Genomic DNA, 19062 nt, shown 5'->3' with positions numbered 1-19062 from the left:
TCTCCTAACCCTCTCATGTCTGGCCACAGGCCACTTTTGCAAAACCTCATGGATACGGATTCCATTTTGTTCTGTTTTCTTCTTTCTCCACCTGCTGCTGACTGAATCTGCTTGGCTTGTCCTCTGTCCCAAAGCTTGCTCAGCGACCAGCACAGCTTCTGTCCACAGCTTCCATTCACAACTTCCCACCTATCCCATTTGCTGTTTCAACCTCTCCCCCACGTAACCATTGCCGGTGAGCCCCAAAACTCCCAGCTCCAGTGTTGGTTGCTCTGCCCAAGAAACTGATTTTATTCAGGCCCATGGGCAGGAACTGCCAGCCATTCTCTGTGCTGGCTCTGTTGGATGACCAGGATTTTTGGAAGAGCAGCACACAGCTTACGGCAGGGAGAGAGTTTCTGTGTAGCAGCACTGAGAACACAAATACATGCACGAACCATGTGCGTTCCTTATCTAGGTATTGCCAAACCCCAAACCTGCCTGTCTTGTCCAATCCCATGTGATGTTGCCCCAGGTGACACAGCTATAAACACACATATCTCACGCATCTGTGTGTTGCCAAGGCTCAGAGAGGATTTTAGACCAAACCAGTCCTGTGCTGACATGACACAGAACAAATGAAAATGAAATTGTTCTTTGTATCATGCCTTAACTCCATGGGCAGAACGATTCCTCTGAAGTTTGCCAGTGTGGGTTACCAGGTTCGGCAGTGCTCCCAGCTGACGTGTCTGGTCTGGCTGCCAAGTGGTGAGAAATCTGATTGGAAAAGATTTGAAAAAGCCCATGCTGGCAGAAGGTATTTATAGCCCCGCCACAGCATCAGGGGCTGCCTTCGGCATCGTGGGTTCGTGGTGCTGCGCTCTGTAAATCGCAGATTATGGGGGCTTTGCCTTAGGAGCTTACTGCTGAGGAGGGCTCACAGGAGTGTGTGCCATTACCTGTCAGAGAACAGATAGTGCCTGGATATGGAGCTAAACCGAGTATTATGGGATGTTATTCTGAGCTCTCTTTTATTTTCTCAACGCATGTATATCTTTCTTTACTTGTTCAAGACCTGTCTTGCAAATCCAAGCAAATCCCAAACATCTGCAAGAGAAAACAACTACCCAAGAACGAGAGGTGGCAAAGCTGACTGCTCTTTTTCCACTGACCCCTTTGGTTTGTTGTTGCATCAGTTTTCCAAAACACCCCTACGCAACACATCTTTCATCCACCTGTTATATTGTACTTTGTGAACTGTGTGTAGGAGGAATTGACTTTGTAACGTGCCAGTGTTGTGTAACACACTGAGCCTTGATACTTGACTGGGGAGCCTGAGCACTCCGGAGGGTAAACTGAACCTGACGAATGTCCAACAGCCAGTCTGATACATTTGGCTTTTTTGGTTCACATTTTGGATATGTATTTATCCATCCGTCCATATATATGCCACGCACAACTATAAATGTAAAAATACTTAGACTGAAGGAAAAACTGTAATTTGTACCAAAGTTTCTAAGCAGAGAGGAAAAAAATCCCTAACAGTGTGTTAAAAATTACACATTGGTGGGAATGCAAAAAAAAATACCATTCAGTTGCCATAAAACGATCTGAAACTGAACCCATGTATCATATACTATGTATTTATATTGTGGCCCCTGATTTCATTGTCAAAGCAGTTTAAATAGCTCTTGCTATTTCTGAAAAATATGAGCGATGATATCCTGTGCTATTTTTAGGAATAATAAGTTTATCTTTATTTAGTTGCGCTTAGACGGATGCTATATGGAGAAGTTAGAGTTACCCAGTCCTGGGCTGTTTCAGTCTGGAGAACTAAAGTTAATGATTTGAGATGGTGCCAGTTGCTGGTGCTGATCTTTCTGTTCTGTGGGTCAGCGGCCGGAGGTCTAGTCCATTTTGGAATCTCTTCTTGTCTGCTCCCAGCTGTCTTCCCTCTTATTCCATAGTGGGATCCATAAATTACTTTTACAATTTCAGCATTCTGGAGCAGTCATAGAAATTGGGTTTTATCCATAGAATGTATTTTAAGGGAGGGGGGGGGGAAATATACTCAAATGAGGGAAGAGAGGCTGATTCTCCTGAGGTAGTAACCATTGCCCATCTCATGGAAAAGCCAGGATGGAATATTACACTTATTTAATATAAAAAGCATATACTTTGTGGTGCCTTACAATTTTCTTTTTCTTATATTCTTGAAGAAAAAGAAAGAATACTTTGCTTCAAAGAAAGAATTCAGTGCAACAATTGAACATGTGTATGAACTTCCAAGCTATAAGAAGGGCAGATGAGCAGAACATGAGGGCAGTGATGATCTGCTGAGGGGATTTGGCTGCAAGTGGACTGAATTTGAGGATTCTCTGAGGCAAGAGTAGAAGGTAAGCGTGACACTTCCGTAAGTACTGCAAAGACATCACATGAGTGACCAGAGGTACATTTGACCATCACATCAGCTACATGAGCACCCCAAAGTATCAAGGAACTGCCAATATGCAATCTGGGATCACCAGTTGCTGAGCAAAATGAAGGAATTTTTAGATGTGACTAATACAAACAAGGAGGTTGTCTTCTGAATACATCCAAAGAATGTATTTAAAATGCCAATCAATAGGTGTTTGTTTTGAGTCTGGGCTTTTTTGCTAGGACATCTACAAAACAGTTCTATCCTGTAAGAAATACAATATGCTGAAAGAACAACTAAAACTGATGTGAATTCAGTGGCAGCCTAAAAGGGAGCACATATCTGTGTGCCTCGTTCCTCCTCCAGGTTACAGTGTAGGTAAAAACCTGCTACTGCTGTAGTGTCCAAAAACTGCTCAGGGAGATTGGCTTTACAGCCCACTGCAGAGTTGAAGAATTATATGATTATGTGATTTACACTTCCCTGGAGTGTTCAAGGCCAGGTTGATCTTGGAGCAACTCGTTCTAGTGAAAGGTGTCCCTGCCCATGGAATGGGGGGAATGAAATGGTCTTGAAGGTCCCTTCCAACCCAAACCATTTTATGATTCCATGATATTATTCTTTTAAGCAGCCATCATCTAGAAGAACCGTGTTGAATCAGTTTAGCTGGATAACTCATAAAAGACTGCTAGTTCTGAATTCTGATTTTAGTTTCAAAAACTTCTAATGGGTAGAATTGGATAAGAAACAAATAACATACAACTAACTACCTCTAAAGCCAAACTGATTGGTTTTTTTCAATTTACCCAGGCATTTCTACTCAGGATATGGTCAAGTTATGTCCAGGCTCATGTATTAAAACTTGCACTGTTTAGCAACCTGATTCTACCTGATGGAATAAATCCAGTAAATCTTAGCTAACAACCTGTGCTGAGGTAGTAATTTGAGCAGATGTTACATGTCATTCAAGTAGCTAGTTTTTACTGAAATATGTTAGTTTTTCAAAAGTTATAATGAGAAGAGTAAAAGCTGTGCACTGAAAAAAATGCATTGAAAATAGTTTAGACTAAGGGATACCTGCCAAACATCATGCTCCACCAGTCTGAAGAACTTTGGTTTTCTGTAGGGGAATAAAGTAGCCCTGTGCCACTTCTTTTTCGTGTGCTGTTTTCTCAGTATCTTTTCCTTTTGTTTCTGCTCCTTTTCACAGGATATATCAGAAAGAATGTAGCCTACAAGATTTATTTTCCTTTTTTTCCCTTGCCAACACTGTGGTTGCACTTAGGTAGTCTTCACTACTGGCATGACTCACCTAAAATATACCCCTATCTACACCAGTCAGAAACTAATTCCAAAACCAGTAAAACAAGCAAATTCAGGTTTCCTATGGCTCCAGGTCTTACATTGTTTGCATCTCTATCCTGGAATATCTTCAGTCGTTCTCACACCTCTCATCCTCCTTTTTGGTTTTGCCATCTGGGTAAATGACAGACAGGCCTGTAAAAACTACTTATATATACACCAGTGGAATGGGGAACCACCAGGTTCTCCTGGCTCCCTCTCCACAGGAGAGCTCATCAGCTCTCTGTAATTTAGCCAGCTGTTGGTTTCTATAAAACTATCAGGGGTTTAATATCCTTGAATCTTCTGCCACTACCACAGTTAACTGAAATTGTCCGAAGTGTTCGAAAGCTGGAATATTTTATCTGGGGAAGGGTGAGGGAGGTAAAGGGCTTCAGTGTATGACCAGCTGGCCGTGATGCTGCGAAAGCAGGGAAGTCATGTTGGACATTTCTTAGCTGTCCTATCTTTGTCTGACCCAGATAAAAGGAAGAGCTCCCTAAATACTCTAAGATAGACATCCCAGTCCTGGTGGTGTTTTCCAAAGCTGCCCTACATTCTGTCCCTGGAAGTCAGAAATCCTCTGTGGCCCCAAGCACCACCATGACCCAGGTGAAGACTCCAGCTGCTGTAGCCTGCTAAAAGCAGTTGCAAGGGACAAGCCATTAAGCAGTGAGAGAAGTGGAAAGTAGCAGCTCTTCCTTTCAAATGTGAGTTCAGATCAGTGCTGCTGCTCCCTCTGCACACTTTGCCTGTATAGTTAAGTTTCCTAATTCCAGCAGTGATGATATCAGCCTTGTCTACAGTAATGGTGAAAATGTTGCCACCGTCAATCTGTTTTCTCCTCGGGCACATTTGGCAGCTGAGGGAATAACCCTGAATGTTGGTTACTAGGCTGTTTCTCTCCTAAGTGAGTCAATATCAATGCTGAGAAAGAGCAAAAATTGATTTCTAATATAAATTAATTATATGCACTTTTCCCTTTACAAAGCAAACCAGTTTAAATTCCAATTTATTATAACTGTAATAAATCCCTACGTTTTAAAAAAGCTGTTAAAATAATGTAGGTAAAATGCCATGATTTCAGTGCTCATTCTTACTGTTGGAAGTTCTAGTCACTGGGTGAATAGCACCACTAGCTCAGTACCTGGAGTCAGTGTGGAGGTGATTTAAAATGAAAAGTAGGAGGGGGGGAACATGAATTAGAAAAAGTAGTTGGTACAACCTGGAGCCGTTTGCAAGAGGTGTTAATAGAGAACGGATTTTTTGTGTCTAGGTCCAATGGAGCTGATGGTCCTTATGTTCCTTAAGAGTGACAAGTATTATGGCCAAGCTGGTAAGTGAATAATTTAATTGTATTTCTTGAAAGTGTGAGGGGCTGACAAGTAGTAACATTAAACCTAATGTGGGGAAGTACCTGTATTCTGAGAATTAGAAAATTCTTGGAGTGTCAATAAGACATAAAATTAATTGTATTGTCCTTTAAGTAAGACCTAAATGGTTTTTTTCCAAGAAAAAGAGTAATCAGACCAAAATCCCATTAACAGTGGATCCCTGTGCAGCTTTAGTGAGGTGAATTTTTCATGTCATAGTCTCGTTTGCTGGAGAGCATTATCATTTCGGTTCCCTTCAAATGTTACTTATTTTAATGATGAACAGATGTATTCTTGTTCACTGTTGTAATATCATTTAATGCCGTGCATCAGCTTTGGTCCCTTTGAACGAGAGCTTACAGAGACCAAAAAGAAATTACCTGGATGTAGGAATTTAAAGCTACAGCTAATGGCAGCTTTTCACTGGTGGCACTTTGTGTCTTGTAGAGCTGTCCTGAAACTGCTCTCATTTATGCAGACTTAGGCTTAGCACTTGGCTGGCTGAAGGGAGTGCTAAAGGCTGTGTTGTGACCGGTCTGAATCAGAATACTGTATACTGACACGGTTACTAGGACATTTACTATAGAAATGGATGGGCTTGATTCCAATCAAACAATTCCAGAATAAGAAGTGCCTGCAACACTAAAGAATATAACAGGTTAAAAAAGTTATCACCAAAAAATGTTATTTATAGCAGAGGACAAGGCAGGCCCCACAGAAGATTCTGATACAGCCCAGCCTGGCTCAGTTACCATCAAGAGATGGAAATCCCTTTGTTCTATTGTTTTCACACCTTCCCCTCTCCATATGCTGCATTTGTATTAATAAACTAAACAGTGATTTTTGTCACAATATCCCACTGCTGATCTTGAAAAGAAGTACAGCAGGTGTTCAAGGGAAGACAAACCTGTGAGGCAAATCCGCTTGACGCCCAAGGCTCTGCAGCAGAGGCATAATCTGAAAACAAAGAATTGCAGAGTTTTATCCTTCCAGAGATAAAGACATTATGTCTGAAACCTGGGAGATTGTCCGTAAAGCTTGAAAGGAGGGACAGAAATCCAGCCACCTTCTCAATTTTAAATCTATCTTTTAAAATCAGTATCTGAGACCAAATTGGGGGGGGGGGGGGTGTTTCTGTTGGATCATGCTGTGAAGAGACAGTACTGCATTTATCCCATCACCATTATTATCCTAGTCTGTGGTAAGCTGTGATATCATGACTTCTGTGTAAGATCAAGCAGAAGATCGGAGTGGACTGAAAAAATCCCACCAGTACATAACCATTGGCAGTACCACTGTGGAAATTCAGAAACATCCCTCCTAGGGTTTCACTCATGGAATGCTTTCCTTCCTAACTTTGCTGTAGGAAAACAGCTCACGAAAACTAAGTTGGTAAATTAAATTGCTGAGTATCTGCAAAATAATCCTACTTGTTGACAGTCTTCCTAGCAAAATTGTAAAGTACTTTTCTAAAGAGCTCAAATCCGGGGTGTTTTGCAATATACTTTCAGTACTGCAGAGCTCTGTTTTCCTCTCACTTGTTAATTTGACTTGCTCAGGGAATCTGGAACTCCCTTCCTGTTTCCCTCCAAGACTTTTAGTCACTTCCTGTCTCTAAATAAAAACCCCTTTCATTTGTCCTTAATTGATGATAGATACTCTTCCAAGTATTCTGATAAAATCAGCCAAATTATATATAGATTTTTCCTTCTTGTAGATGACCAAAAATCCCTGTAGTTAAATATGTTAAATTTGGTTTCAGCACCGTGTCTGTACTATACTCAGAATTTTACAAATTTTTAAAGGTACCTTGTTGCCTTAGGTTATATTATAATGGAATTTTTAAAATCCATTTTCTTGTTTAACCAAGAGATGCAAAAAGTAGATTTGCTGATGAAATTATAAAGACCTTATTGAATCGAACTATTTTATTTGCTGTGCATCTATTCTGCTGCTGCTGTAACATCCCTTATATCACTGTAAAAGGGGCTGACTTGAAAATAGAAATGGATAATTTGTCAAAGAACGTACAAAATCTTAGGGGCAAAGAATGACTTACAAAGACCTCACAGGTTGTCAAGAGCTTATTCACCTCCTGGAAACATTTATTTCCATCAGGATAACAATGTTGCCATCACTTTGTTTATAAAAATACTTTGCACATATGTTCTGGTAATTTCTGATAGCGATAGGGAATATTGATGTCTTTGTGCATTCTTGAAAAAAAAAAAAAAATCTCATCTGGAATTTCCTGTGCCTGATCTGAGACTGGATTGGGTGCAGGGAAAGGCTGCTTGGAGGAGCAGGGGAAAGGGTGATAGCACAACTTCTCCACTGTTAGCTTAGGAAGGCAAGGGCTAGACAAAGTGTATTGTTGGGAATTAAAACTCAGAGAAAAAAACCGATATAAATTAAAAGAAAAAGTGGTAAGAGGATATTCATTGGCCTTGAGCAAATTAGGACTGGAAGCTGGAAGGTCTCTAGTTAATTGGAAATGGGGGTATCTTAGAATGGCCTTGCCAATACAAATAGCAGCAACAAGTATTTGGGTTCAGACAGTTCATGCAAAGAACACGATATGTTTTCCTGAGGCAAGAGAGGACTCAGTGCTGGGACCCCTTGGAGCCCCTCCATTCACTTGTTGCCATCCCGTTTCTCAGACAGTAACTGAAGCTGGTGATTGAACTCCGGTTTCCAGCCAGAAACTCTTCCCTCTGCAGTGTGAGAGGCAGCTGCCCCTCAGTCCCTCCGTGTGCTCAGGTACACTAAACTCATCCCACTCAGGAGCTTCTGCTCCAGGGTGTCAGTCCCTGCCTAATGGGACAGCTCACGGAATGTCCATCTCGGCAGCCATTGCATCCTACACGGCAGAAGGGAAGTGACAGGAGAGCTGCTGCTTTTCCTTCACTTCTCGTGTCTCACTGAACTGGCAGCTGCTTGCTCTGAATGTTTCCATGAACTAATCTCTTTATATGGGCATATGTGGGAGAATAAATAATCTGTGGGTTAAAAACCCATAATAATGTTGGAGTAGTGTTAAATATAGAATTATAAGGCCTTTTGGTCTTACTGAGGCAGCTGTGTGGGTGGAAATTGCATCCAAATAGACGCTATTTTAGTTAAATTCAGTGTTACCCTAAGGGCTTTGGCCAATGTTCCATCTCTGAGCAGAAAGCTGGAGACCACACCAGAGTCTAACACCAAGTTTTCTTCTGCTCTCCCTCTCCTCTTTCCTTACCTCTTTCCATTCCTCTTTTTTTCCCCCATCCCTCTTTCCTTAAATTTCTCCTTCCCTATTTTCTTTCTCATCTTTCCTTTCCTCTTAGTCCTTTTTCCTTTCTTTCCTTCTTCCTTTCCTTCCTTTTTTTCTGTTTCCTCTTCCCTTTCCTCCCTTTCCCCCCTTTCCTTCCTTTCCCCCCTTTCCTTCCTTTCCCCCTTTCTTTTCCTTCCTTTCCCCCCCTTTCCTCTTTCTTTTGTTTTTTCCTTTTTCCTTTCATTTTTCCCCTTTCTTTTTTCTTTTCCTTTCCATACTTTCCTCCAGAAGATGCACAATTTAAATTCATACTCTAAAGACATGATGAGATCTGCTCGTAGTGCCTTACACTAACACGGGTGGTTAAACAAGTTTGTCTCTTCTGACAATGTTTCCTCTCTGGTGGGGTTTTTTTTTTTGTTTTTGGTTTTTTTTTTTTTTTTTTGGTTTGGTTTGGTTTTTTTTCCAGACACGGGAAGGTTTTTGCATCATGTTTTGGTTAAAACTTCCATTCCCATCGGAGGAAGGCGCTGCCTGACTCCGCTTTCCGCCCCAGGGGGATGTGCCTGCGGTGATCGGCGCGATGCCCAAGGAACAGGAGCGGGACGACGCCTCACCCTTCCCCGGCCCCGCAGTGCGGCGGCGCCCGGGATGCCTCGGGATCCTTCGGTCACATCCAGGGTGAGAGAAGCCGGGCCAGGAGGGATCGGTGCCCTGCACCATCCGTACCCAGGAGCCCAGCCATCCCCTTCTCTTTCTGGAAAGCGCTGAGGGTTTCTGGCCGCTGTTTAAAACAAACAAACAAACAAAAAAAAAAAAAAAAAAGAGAAAACCGTACTACTCCTGGCAGAGGAAAGCGGTGAATCATGACACGCACTCTCAGGCTGTCTGTCACGGGGGGATGGAGGGTCCCCGGGCCGTGCTCCCTTTCCTTTCCCGCCCCACCCGCGTTCTCCGCGCTGAACTTTACCCGACTTCTCAGCCCCTCTCTGCCAGCCCTCGGGCCCGCCCCCTTGATGCATATTCATGAGGGACCGCGCCCGGGACCGCCCCTCATTGGCTGCTCCTTGCCCGCTCCCGCTCCCATTGGCCGGCGCCGCCGCCGCTCCGGGCGTTGGGCGGGGCGGCCGCACCCGCGCCTCCCGGGCGGTGACTCACTGGGCGTGGAGTGCGGGTCCCGCAGCGGCGGCGGCAGCGCAGCCCGCGCCTCCCCCCGCACCCGCACCGCTCATTGTTCCGCCCGCTCCAGGCACCATGGACGAGCTGGACCAGTCGCCCCTGGTCTCCTCCTCCTCCGGGCCAGCCCGGCCGCAGCAGCCACAGTTTAACTACCAGTTCGTGCTCGACGACGAGAAGGAGGAGGAGGAGGAGGAGGAAGAAGAGGAAGACGAGGACGAAGACTTCGACGAGCAGCTGGAGGTGATGGAGAGGAAGCCCGCCGCGGCTCCCGCCGCAGCCCCTCAGGAGCGGCCGCCGCAGCTGCTGGACCTCGGCGCCCCCGCCGAGCCGCCCCGCCCCGCCGCTCCGGAGCCGCCGCAGCCCGACTGGAGCCCCCGGGGAGCCGTGTCCTCTTCCTCCTCCTCCGCCACCACGCCGTCCCCCGCGCAGGAGCAGCCCCCGGCCCCCGCCCGGCCCGCGCAGCCCCAGCCGCCCAAGGCTGAGCCTGCCGTCGCCCCCCGGAGAAGAGGGTCCTCCTCCGGCTCAGCTGGTGAGTGCTCCCGCCCCAGGCCCGGGGAGGGCGGCGGCCGGCCGCCGGAGCCTTCGCCCGAGCCGCTCCGGTTCTCGAGCCCTGCTGCCCCGCCGGGAGGTTCCCTTTGTCTGCCGGCCCTCGACCGCCTCCTGCGGCATCCCTCCCTCCCTCAGCCGCTCTCGGGCGCGGCCCCGCTGCCCGCGGCCCCGCTGCAGCTCATGCGGGAGAAAGGGCTCCCCCTCTCCTTTTTTTTTTTTTCCCTGAATTTTTTTAATTGTAATTTCTTCTGTTTCCCTCCTCTTCCCGTCTGGGTTATGCTAATGGCGGGAGGGGGAAGCGCCGCCCCGGCCGCCGCCTCGCACATGGGCCGCCCGGGGGCGAGGCCGCCGCCGCCGCCTGGCAACGGCCGCGTCGCGGGGGGAGCGGGGGGCAAGCCCGGGCTACCGGCCGAGCCCCGAAGGACCGGCCGTGTGCGGGGTACCGGCTGAACCTCGCGGGGACGGCCCTGCCCGGGGCACCGGCCGAGCCCCGAGGGAGCGGCCGCGGGGTCCGCGCGGCTCCGGCCGGTTCTCCCCCGACGCAGAGCCCGCCCTTCGCCGCATTGTCCCGGGCACGGTTCCCCCCGGGGCGGCCCGGCACTGCGGGTTTGGGCGTGGGAGCGCGGGGGAGGAGGGCAACATAAGATACTTGTAATCTTACTCATGTTTAACACGGCGCCTGGAGGGAGGGGCGAGGCGAGGGACTGCGGAGCCGCCAGCCGTTCACCTGGCCGGCACAGCCCTGCGGCCCGCGGCCTGCGTGGGGACGCCGCGCCCCGACCGCGGACTGCGGGGCTGAGCCCTGGAGAGGGAACCGCTGACCTAGAGAGGAATGTGTGGTAGCACAAAGGGCGACCAGGCTGCTCGCTGTTGTAGGTGTGGCAGTCCTGGAGAAGAATGTCAACCTCGCGTCCTGGATGGCCGCCGCTTAGCCACGGCTGTCACCTGGGGCTTCTCCAAGGCGTCGCCCCGTGATGTGGGGGTTCGCTGGAGTCCAGGCTGTGGAGCGGAGGGCGTGTCACCCCCCAACAATTGCTTGTGCTGCCTGAGTGCCAGAGCCCTTCTCAGGTCTAATCCGGGAGCTGACCCGCATGACTAATGCCTTGCATGCAGATTGCGAGTGTGCTTTGGCTCCACTTCTCCTTAATTCAAAGTGCAAGAGCTGACTTGAGGCCACTAAAACAGTGAAAAGGAACAAATTCAAGTGCCTTGAGATCATCATGGTGTGTGCTTATCTTCATTGCTCTTGTCGTGTTTGTCATGTTGGTATGTTGTAAAGATGCAGGATTTCAATAATAACTGAACAGGATGAGGGGGCATGATACTCAAGATCTAATAAAAAAAAGCATCTGGAACAATGGTTTTTTAAAAAAGCCTGTTAAAACATGAATTTAGTTTTGTCAGGGGAAGTTTCACAATGCATTTTATTTACATGTGTGACAGGACTTGTGCTGTTGTCTTTCGTGAAGCCTACTTTGTTTTGTTCCTCTGGAAGCTCTCTATGTTGCAATATGCCGAGGAGATGAATTTTTTTTTGTTTCCACCATTTGGAGGGCAGATGATGACAAAAGCTTGCAACAGACTGAAGAGGAGGGATTCTATATGATGGATGAACAGAATTTTTCCTAGGCATGTTCTCTGACTGGAGCTCTGGATGGTTTAAACAGAACTGAATGGAAGAAATAGGATCTACCAAATCATGTTGCTTTGAAAAGGAGGGATGAAAGCGTGTTTTCTGGAAATGATTTGGTTTTTTTTCTCTCTGACCCCTGAAGGATAAGGCAAAAAGAGCACAGTAATTCCTGAAATAGTTCTCTGTTAAGAGACCTATCTGTGAGAATTGCGTAGTATAGCTGAGAAGTGGCATCAAAGAGTTATTTTAGTTTGTCAGTGATGATTAATTTAGGGCTCTGAAGTAAGGACTGGTATCTGGGGGAGGCCTGGTTTCCAAAGACAAGGTGGTGTAACACAATGCTCATCTAATGATGAGTTGAAATATTAGAAGCTCTGTACTTGAAACTCCTAGATGAGAGCAAATTGATGTTGATAAAAGCATTGCCAGGTTATCTAATGAGTACTTTGGCCTTCTCAGATGCAGGAGCATCATGTTAAATATCCATTTAAACATCAAATATTTGTTAGTTTTGCATTTAGCAGTGGGTGTTAAAACTGTCTGGGTCAAGACATTTGGCTTGGCTTCAAATGAGTTCACTCTGTCATGCTGGGAGACTGGCAAAATGAATTTGCTGGCTGCAGCTGGTGGCAGGGCGACCATGGCAGGGACAGCCACGTGGCCCTGTGGTTTGCTCTCTGCAGAGTTGTGGTTTCACTTACTTTGACCTCTGCTGTTTGAATTTAAGGTATAACTGAAGACTTACAGTTCACAGTCTAGAAATTTTGAAAAAAAATCTCTTTGTATTTGAAATCTAATGCTTTGATTTATGGGGATTTGAGGCAAATAACTTTGAAATTCTGTTTCCAAGTGGAGGAGAGTAAGGCCTGTAGTAAGTACGCAGAGAATAGTAGGGTTTCTTTTATCTGCAACAATTGGCTGTGGTGCTGCCTTTTGTCAGGGGAACAATAGCAAAAATGTATTGCCTACTTGATGGCCCATTGAAATGTATTTTATGTATATATGGAGGTGGTTTTTTTAAAAAAAAACCCTTTGTAATTGCTATTAGTTACACACTTAAGAGTATCCAGTATCATTGTGACATAATTATATGTAATGCAAGTCTCTGGCAGGGTAACAGCAGCCTACCATCTGAAGAGCTAATATAAATATTTGCAGGAGGAGAAAACAAGCAGGAGCTCTGTAGTCGAACTTGGGTTCTCCTGAACAATTTCTGGGGTTGTGGTACTTGCTGTTTTGTGAGTAGCAGAAACTGCAGTTCTGGAGGGATTACTGCTTAAATCTTTTGATTACTTGAATTTACATAGGGTGCAAAAAAAGTTAGTTTGAGGTAGTTATATATGGTCAAAGTAATACTCCCCTCTTTTCTGGCTAGCTGCCCAAAGTAAGAATAACCAGTGTACTATGATGAATAGATACCACTTTCCTTCTTTGAGTCCTACATCCTGCAGCAAAAGGAGGATCATATATATCACTTTCCTGGAAGGGACTGTTGTGTTTTGCAGTTAAACTCCACTTACCAGAAGCCTGTATACAAAATCCACCAGACTGGCCCTAGGCCAGCATGCAGAGAGAATAAAGATGTTTCCTTGTGTGTCCATTGCCTTCAGCTGACCTAGGTTAAATACCTATGCAAACGTTGTGAAGGGCCAGTTTATTAATTAGTCTTGCTTTTCCATTTGATTATGTAGGATTTTTTCTTTAAGTCATCCATGTTGAGAAGAGGTTTCAGGAAGGTTTGCCAGACAGTGTCAAGCAGAGGTCAGCAGAGCTGCCCGGAGCTGTCCCTGGCCAGGCTGAGCCCAGCCGCAGGAGGTGCTGAATAAATGCAGATCTATACACGCTTCTGCTCACCCCAGCGAGTGAACCTTTTACCCTGCACATCCTGCATTTGCATTTTATACAAATTCTAAACCAGCATATTTGCTCCTCAGATTCTTTCTGCTTCTGTGTCTGCATGGGCTCCTCTAGAGGAGTTGTGTGCATTTTAAGGACAGGATGCAGCAGGACTTGGAAAAAACAGAGCTGTCCTTGAATACTACCACTGGTCACTTTCATTTGCACCCTTCATTTATTAAAATATGTACCCACTGATTTTCAGTGTTTCTCTGAGAGGCAAGACCCTTTCTCTTCCCTCGTACAGTCAGCACAGCCCTAAGGGAGGTGTTCATAACCTAGGTTATCTAATTTAGAACGTAATTTTCTTTCTGTTGTAAAGAGGAGACTAGTGGGCAATTTGACTGGTATAGTAAACCTTCATTTTCGTATTTCATGTTCCCATCTTGGTGAGTTCAACCAAGGATCATTTTATTCAGTTTTATTCATTGTCACGTGCAGTGTCTAGCACTGCGGCCTGCGTCTGTAACTGAGCTGGTGTAAGAGTTTCAGAAGCCAAACAGCTCTGTCTTCTGTTAACCAGGAGTGTGTGCAAGGATAGTCCTGCCACGTTTGATGGTATGTTTGCTTTGTGTGTGTATCCCTTGACTTGCTTTCCAGGATAAAACCACACAGCTTCCACCTACCCTATAAAGATGTAGCCCTCAGGGAAGTTTTGAATTGCACTGGGAGTTTTTGCCTTGGAGATGAAATCCTACAAACCACAAGTGAGGAGACAGTGAAGAGCCACTGTTTGTTTGCTCTCTTCCCCGTCCTCCCAGCCTGTACTTAAGGAAGCTTGGAGCATGGCTGTGGAGTGACCACTGTCTTGTCCACCTTGTTGCATCATCACTGGTGGCCACAGAACCTCTTTCTTATCTCACAGATAACCACAAACAGCTGCACTTGTGGAAGTTGAGGGGAGCGTTCAGGCTTCCCAGTCAGAGGTTTTCTCAAAGTTGCTGGGAAAGTGGATGTTGTTTTCATTTTCCTTCCTCTTCCTCCAGTGCCCAGGATTTTGGAAAGCACTCAGTCTGGGAATCTGGCTACTTAGCAGGAGGCATTTATGCATCAGTCTTCTTAACCCTGGAGCCCAGTGTTCCCATGCTGCTGGAATTTTGGGGGCTCTGGTGCGAGGCTTTGTCTGCCTGTTTCCATGTCCATTCTGCCACACCCAGCTTCTTGATGGCTCTCCTCATATCTGCCTGGCCTTTGTGCGCTGGGAAGGAACAAAGGGTGGTTAACCTTCAACTGGAGCAGAGAAAAGAAAGTTATATTTCTTTATTTTCTGTTAATATTTTGACAGAAGTGTCTTTTGTGTGTGTGTGTGCTGGCAGGTTTCTATAGTAACTATGAAACTCAGATAGAAAAATTAGCAAAGCATAGTTCCATCTGAAAATGTCCTTTGGGTTCTAGTTTGGAGGCAAGGAAATAGTTCTTGGTCTTTTATTGGCTAGAAAATGGAAAGCAACTTGGAGCTTACAGGTAAATTATCTTGAGATAGTCAGAAGTGCTTATGCATGAAGTAGGAGGAAAATTGTGTAACTCAAGCTGCTTTAGAAATGAAAGAAAAAAAAAGAGCTATTATTGCCAAGTAAAAATAGCGAACTGTGAGACCTCAGTAGAAAAGTAATGTTTTCGTGCAGGTTTTTTTAAAATTTTTTTGTTTATGATCTAAAATAGAAATTGTTCCTGTGTATGCTTTGGAAACGCTGTATAATGTTATCTACTTATTCTGCAGTCTCAGTTTTTAGGGCAGCACAGGACAGCCAGCACTGAGATCCTGCACTCCAGACCGATGACACGTGCTTGGTGGATGGCTTTTCTAACTGGTTTTTCCATCAATAAGAACTATTACAACAGCAATGAAATAATGGCCTTATTAATATTCACAAAGTCTGAGAAAATCAAATTATCTCAGTAGAATGTTTTTTATCTTTCAAATGGAAATAATCAATCTGCTGCCAACTGTAGCTGTCAAAATATGAAGATTTTAAGTTAGGTTAGATTTTATGGTTTTAAATTACTGCTTTTCCCATTATTTTAATGGGTTTGTCTCAATTTGTTGCTTTCTGATGTATAAAGAAAAAGTACTTTTAATTTTATCTTCCTTCTCTGGGTAGAAGTATTAGAAATACCAGTGTGACCCTCCCTGGTTTTGCTTGGAGACTTGCTTTGTGTCTGAGAAAATACTCTCAGCTTCTGCTGGCAGCTTTTTAATGAACAGGGCAATCATGTCATCAACTTCATCAGCTAGGGAGAATATGTTAGTTAAGATGTCTTCAAATAAGATGCAAGACTGAGATAAATATAAACTTTCCTGTTGCCAGTTAAAAATGTTCTCAGTCTGTTAAAATCTCCTCCTGCTTATCCAGTCAGCACTGGTTTGTGACAGTTTTCCTTGAACTCTGCTGTCCCCTCTTTCCTGACAGGAGAGAAAATTCCTTAATGCCTGTTGTTCTGCATCCCCTGTGTGTGGCAAGGAAACCAGTGCCAAGGAAAACAGATGAAAGAGCATGTGTGAGGCCTTGCAAAGCAGGTTGTAGCTGCAGAACAGAAAGGAACAAGGAAGAAGAAAAATGTCACCGGTGGCAGAGAGGCTCCTTCTTTCATGGGCTTCAGCCAGGTCTGCCTGGTGGTGCCTTCAGCCTGCTTAGAGGGATGGATTTAGAGTGCTTTAAACCCAAGTTTTCCTTAAAAGATCACACTGTTAGACAAGAAAATGGGTTTTCCCGTCTGTGTATTGTGGCTTAAATGACAAAAAATCAGATGGTTGGGCAAAACCTTTTTTGACCAAAAATCTGTTGTAGAGCTGTTGATACCTGATCCACTTGGTTTTCAGGAGGGCATCAAGACTCTGAATCTTCACACTGCTTTTTCCCTTTAATTAAAAGATATTCTGCAGATACTAATGGCTACAACAAATCCATGTTCTTGCTCCTTGTTTTTCATATCTTATACATCAGACATCTTATGCACCAATTTGTTTTTATTTTGCAGACTGTAAGCTCTTATGTCAGAGGCTTGTCACACAAGGTAATGTGTTGGGAAGAGATGCCAAAAGAAATCAGTAGCATCTCGTCTCCATTCTTTAAAGATTATTTTAGCTAATAAATACATTCTTCTGCAATGATAAGGTTGCTCATCTAAATACTGCTTAATTTGTTTAATTGTGGGGAAAGCAGGGAAAAATCCATCTGTACAAATCAGTGAAAGGGAATCTTATGATTGGTATAATCTCTAAAATTAAATTGGATAATGTCTGCATAATGATAGGATTTGCATGGCTCTTTAGACCTCCTGCCTTTGAATAAGTTCTGATGTAATTACTGTATTTTTCTGCTTTGTGGCACTGCCAGAACTCAAATTTCTTTTTGTTATTTCAACGTATGGTTAAAGAGTCTGGGTCTTAAGGAAAAGTTACTTCATTTTTAGAGGAATTATGTAGCATTTTTTTGGTTACAAATGTTGCCAAAGACTGAGTACGTGGCTTCAAAGCTATGTCTAGCTGGACGCATGTGTTTGCAGTTGGCTAGATGTTTCTTTCTGCTTCTCTTTAATCGAATGGATTGAAACAGTATAAATTGGTGGCTGTAAATGCTGAATCTGGGAACGTTCATATCTTAGATTGTTCTAAATTAATTTTTGGTTTTGCTATTAAATACATTCAATTTCTATATTAAATGTAGTTGTGATTATGAAGTGGGTATTTCAGGCCATCAGAGATAGGTTGTGAACAGTTGGGATTAATTGTGGCCACCTGACTTCAATAAAAGGAGGCTTTACCCAGCACCTGATGCTAATTTGGGTAATAAAGCAGAATTTCTGTGATTGGGCAGTTGGGAGCCTTGAGGGGAAGGTACAGTCAAGGTGTGTGGTAGTCGTGCTGTGCCATTTACTCCTCCCTGAGCTTCAGTTGTGCTCAGGAGCAGAACACTTTTCTCTTTGTTCCTGAGAGGATTTAATTTCCTCGTGGTGAGCTCCTGCGGATTGCTGGCCTGGGATAGGTACGTGCATCCTGTTTCTGGGAATTCTCTGTGTACGTGGTGGGAGAGTAGTGAAAAATTTCTTTGGAGCTGAGCTGTGAGACTTTTTTCTTTGTTTAGTTTTAGTAACAAAAGGTGGCAGATAAAATCCTGTCCCTGTTCTGAGGGGATGGGGTGACACTAAGTAGATGAGAGACTTTTAGCAGAAAAACCGCTCTCTGAAATACTTTGGATCCTGGTCTGGTGTTACTGATCAAAATGGTTGCAAGAGATGAGAGTGGCAGTTGTGTCTGAAGTATTTCATGGCCTTTTAAAAACACCCTCGTGGTGGGTTCTTACTTTGGCAGCTTGGAAATTGGAACAGGGAGCAGTATTGATAGAGCCAGGATTAATGTCTCTTCCTTGTGTCCCTCTGTTCGTGCTTAGGTTGGCACTTGGGTATTGCAGGGGAGTGGAACTGCCTTCTTTTCACTCAAGAGCTGATCAAAAGAAGAAGAAATGGCACATAGCTCACCTCTGTCCCGGTCCTTTACAGCCCCTGTGTTGCTGGGCAGCTTGTCTCAAGTGGAGTTTTTTTAAAAGAGGAGATGCTGCAAAATTGGACCATATAAAAATGATATTGAAGAAAGCTTGCCTAAACCATTTTGGTTATAGATTTGTGCTTAGACAACAAGAAAATGTTACTTGCAGAAGCAGACTATTTAAAATGCTTGTTTTGGACTTGATTTCTGTATGCATTTCAAGTAGTGCAGGACAACTCTCCTTGCAGGTGATGCATGATTCCACTTTGCAGTAATTGCCATGAAAGCCTGAAATGACCTATGGCTAGGGGTTGTTAATGATCAAAGGTCTTGGCTCCTTTTGTGATCCCAGCTGTGATGCCCTCAGGATGTCCAAAATGGAGCTCCTTTTTCCCCTTAAATCTTCAACAATCCCTATCTTTTGTAGCAGTTTGCATGCTTTTCTCCCAAGATTTCCAAATAGTTTCCTAAACTGGAAACTTCTCTGTAAAAACTTGCACGTATAACTAAAAAGAGCCAAATGAGAAAAACGAATTTTGCTGTGGCTCTGCTGCCTGATCTAATGATGTGAGAAGGTGCTATTAATAGTTAATGTTCTTAATCTCGAATGGTTTAAATATTTGGCGAAATCCCGTATTTAGAACAATCACATCATAACAGGAGATGATTTAAATGGAGTTTGTGTAGGTAGCTGCTTTTCTCAGGAATTCTTGTGAAGTTGTGTGCCCTTGTTTTGTACTGCAGTAGGAAAGTAGGCATCCAAGAACTTGAAATAATTAACTTTTAAATGGCCACATGTGTTGCGAAACAGCTTGAGATAGAAATGCTGCTGGGGCAGCCTCCACTGTGGGCACATGAACAACTTGATGCATTGAAGGAACAATTCCTCTTTCATATCTGTCCTAGAGGGGTTGCTGCAAATGGAACTTTTACAGGATGTGCGAGTCATGTCAC

At 44.4% G+C, this 19062-nt stretch overlaps 1 protein-coding gene and 1 long non-coding RNA gene across 6 annotated transcripts in view; both read left to right on the top strand.

The window, feature by feature from the left end:
- The window catches only part of LOC120411702, a 33492-nt gene extending 24328 nt beyond the window's left edge, over nt 1–9164 (top strand). For 2 of the 3 annotated variants that reach the window (XR_005604208.1, XR_005604207.1), the window contains exons 2-5: nt 2199–2375; nt 5016–5075; nt 7773–7872; nt 8893–9164. This is a non-coding gene — a long non-coding RNA (uncharacterized LOC120411702). The remainder of the gene's footprint in view (nt 1–2198; nt 2376–5015; nt 5076–7772; nt 7873–8892) is intronic. The other variant, XR_005604209.1, reaches the window with a different exon arrangement.
- A 349-nt stretch (nt 9165–9513) lies between these two features.
- RTN4 (reticulon 4) overlaps nt 9514–19062 on the top strand; it is a 40751-nt gene continuing 31202 nt past the window's right edge. Inside the window, exon 1 of one of the 3 annotated variants that reach the window (XM_039569200.1) lies at nt 9514–10073. In XM_039569200.1, coding sequence (XP_039425134.1) covers nt 9620–10073 — 454 coding nt within the window. In that variant the 5' untranslated portion in view covers nt 9514–9619. The remainder of the gene's footprint in view (nt 10074–19062) is intronic. The other 2 variants (XM_039569201.1, XM_039569202.1) reach the window with 2 other exon arrangements.

The sequence above is a fragment of the Corvus cornix genome, chromosome 3 (genome assembly GCF_000738735.6).
Source record: "Corvus cornix cornix isolate S_Up_H32 chromosome 3, ASM73873v5, whole genome shotgun sequence".
Taxonomy (NCBI): domain Eukaryota; kingdom Metazoa; phylum Chordata; class Aves; order Passeriformes; family Corvidae; genus Corvus; species Corvus cornix.
Note: the sequence above shows the minus strand (reverse complement) of the source record. Positions and strands in the feature narration are given on the sequence as shown.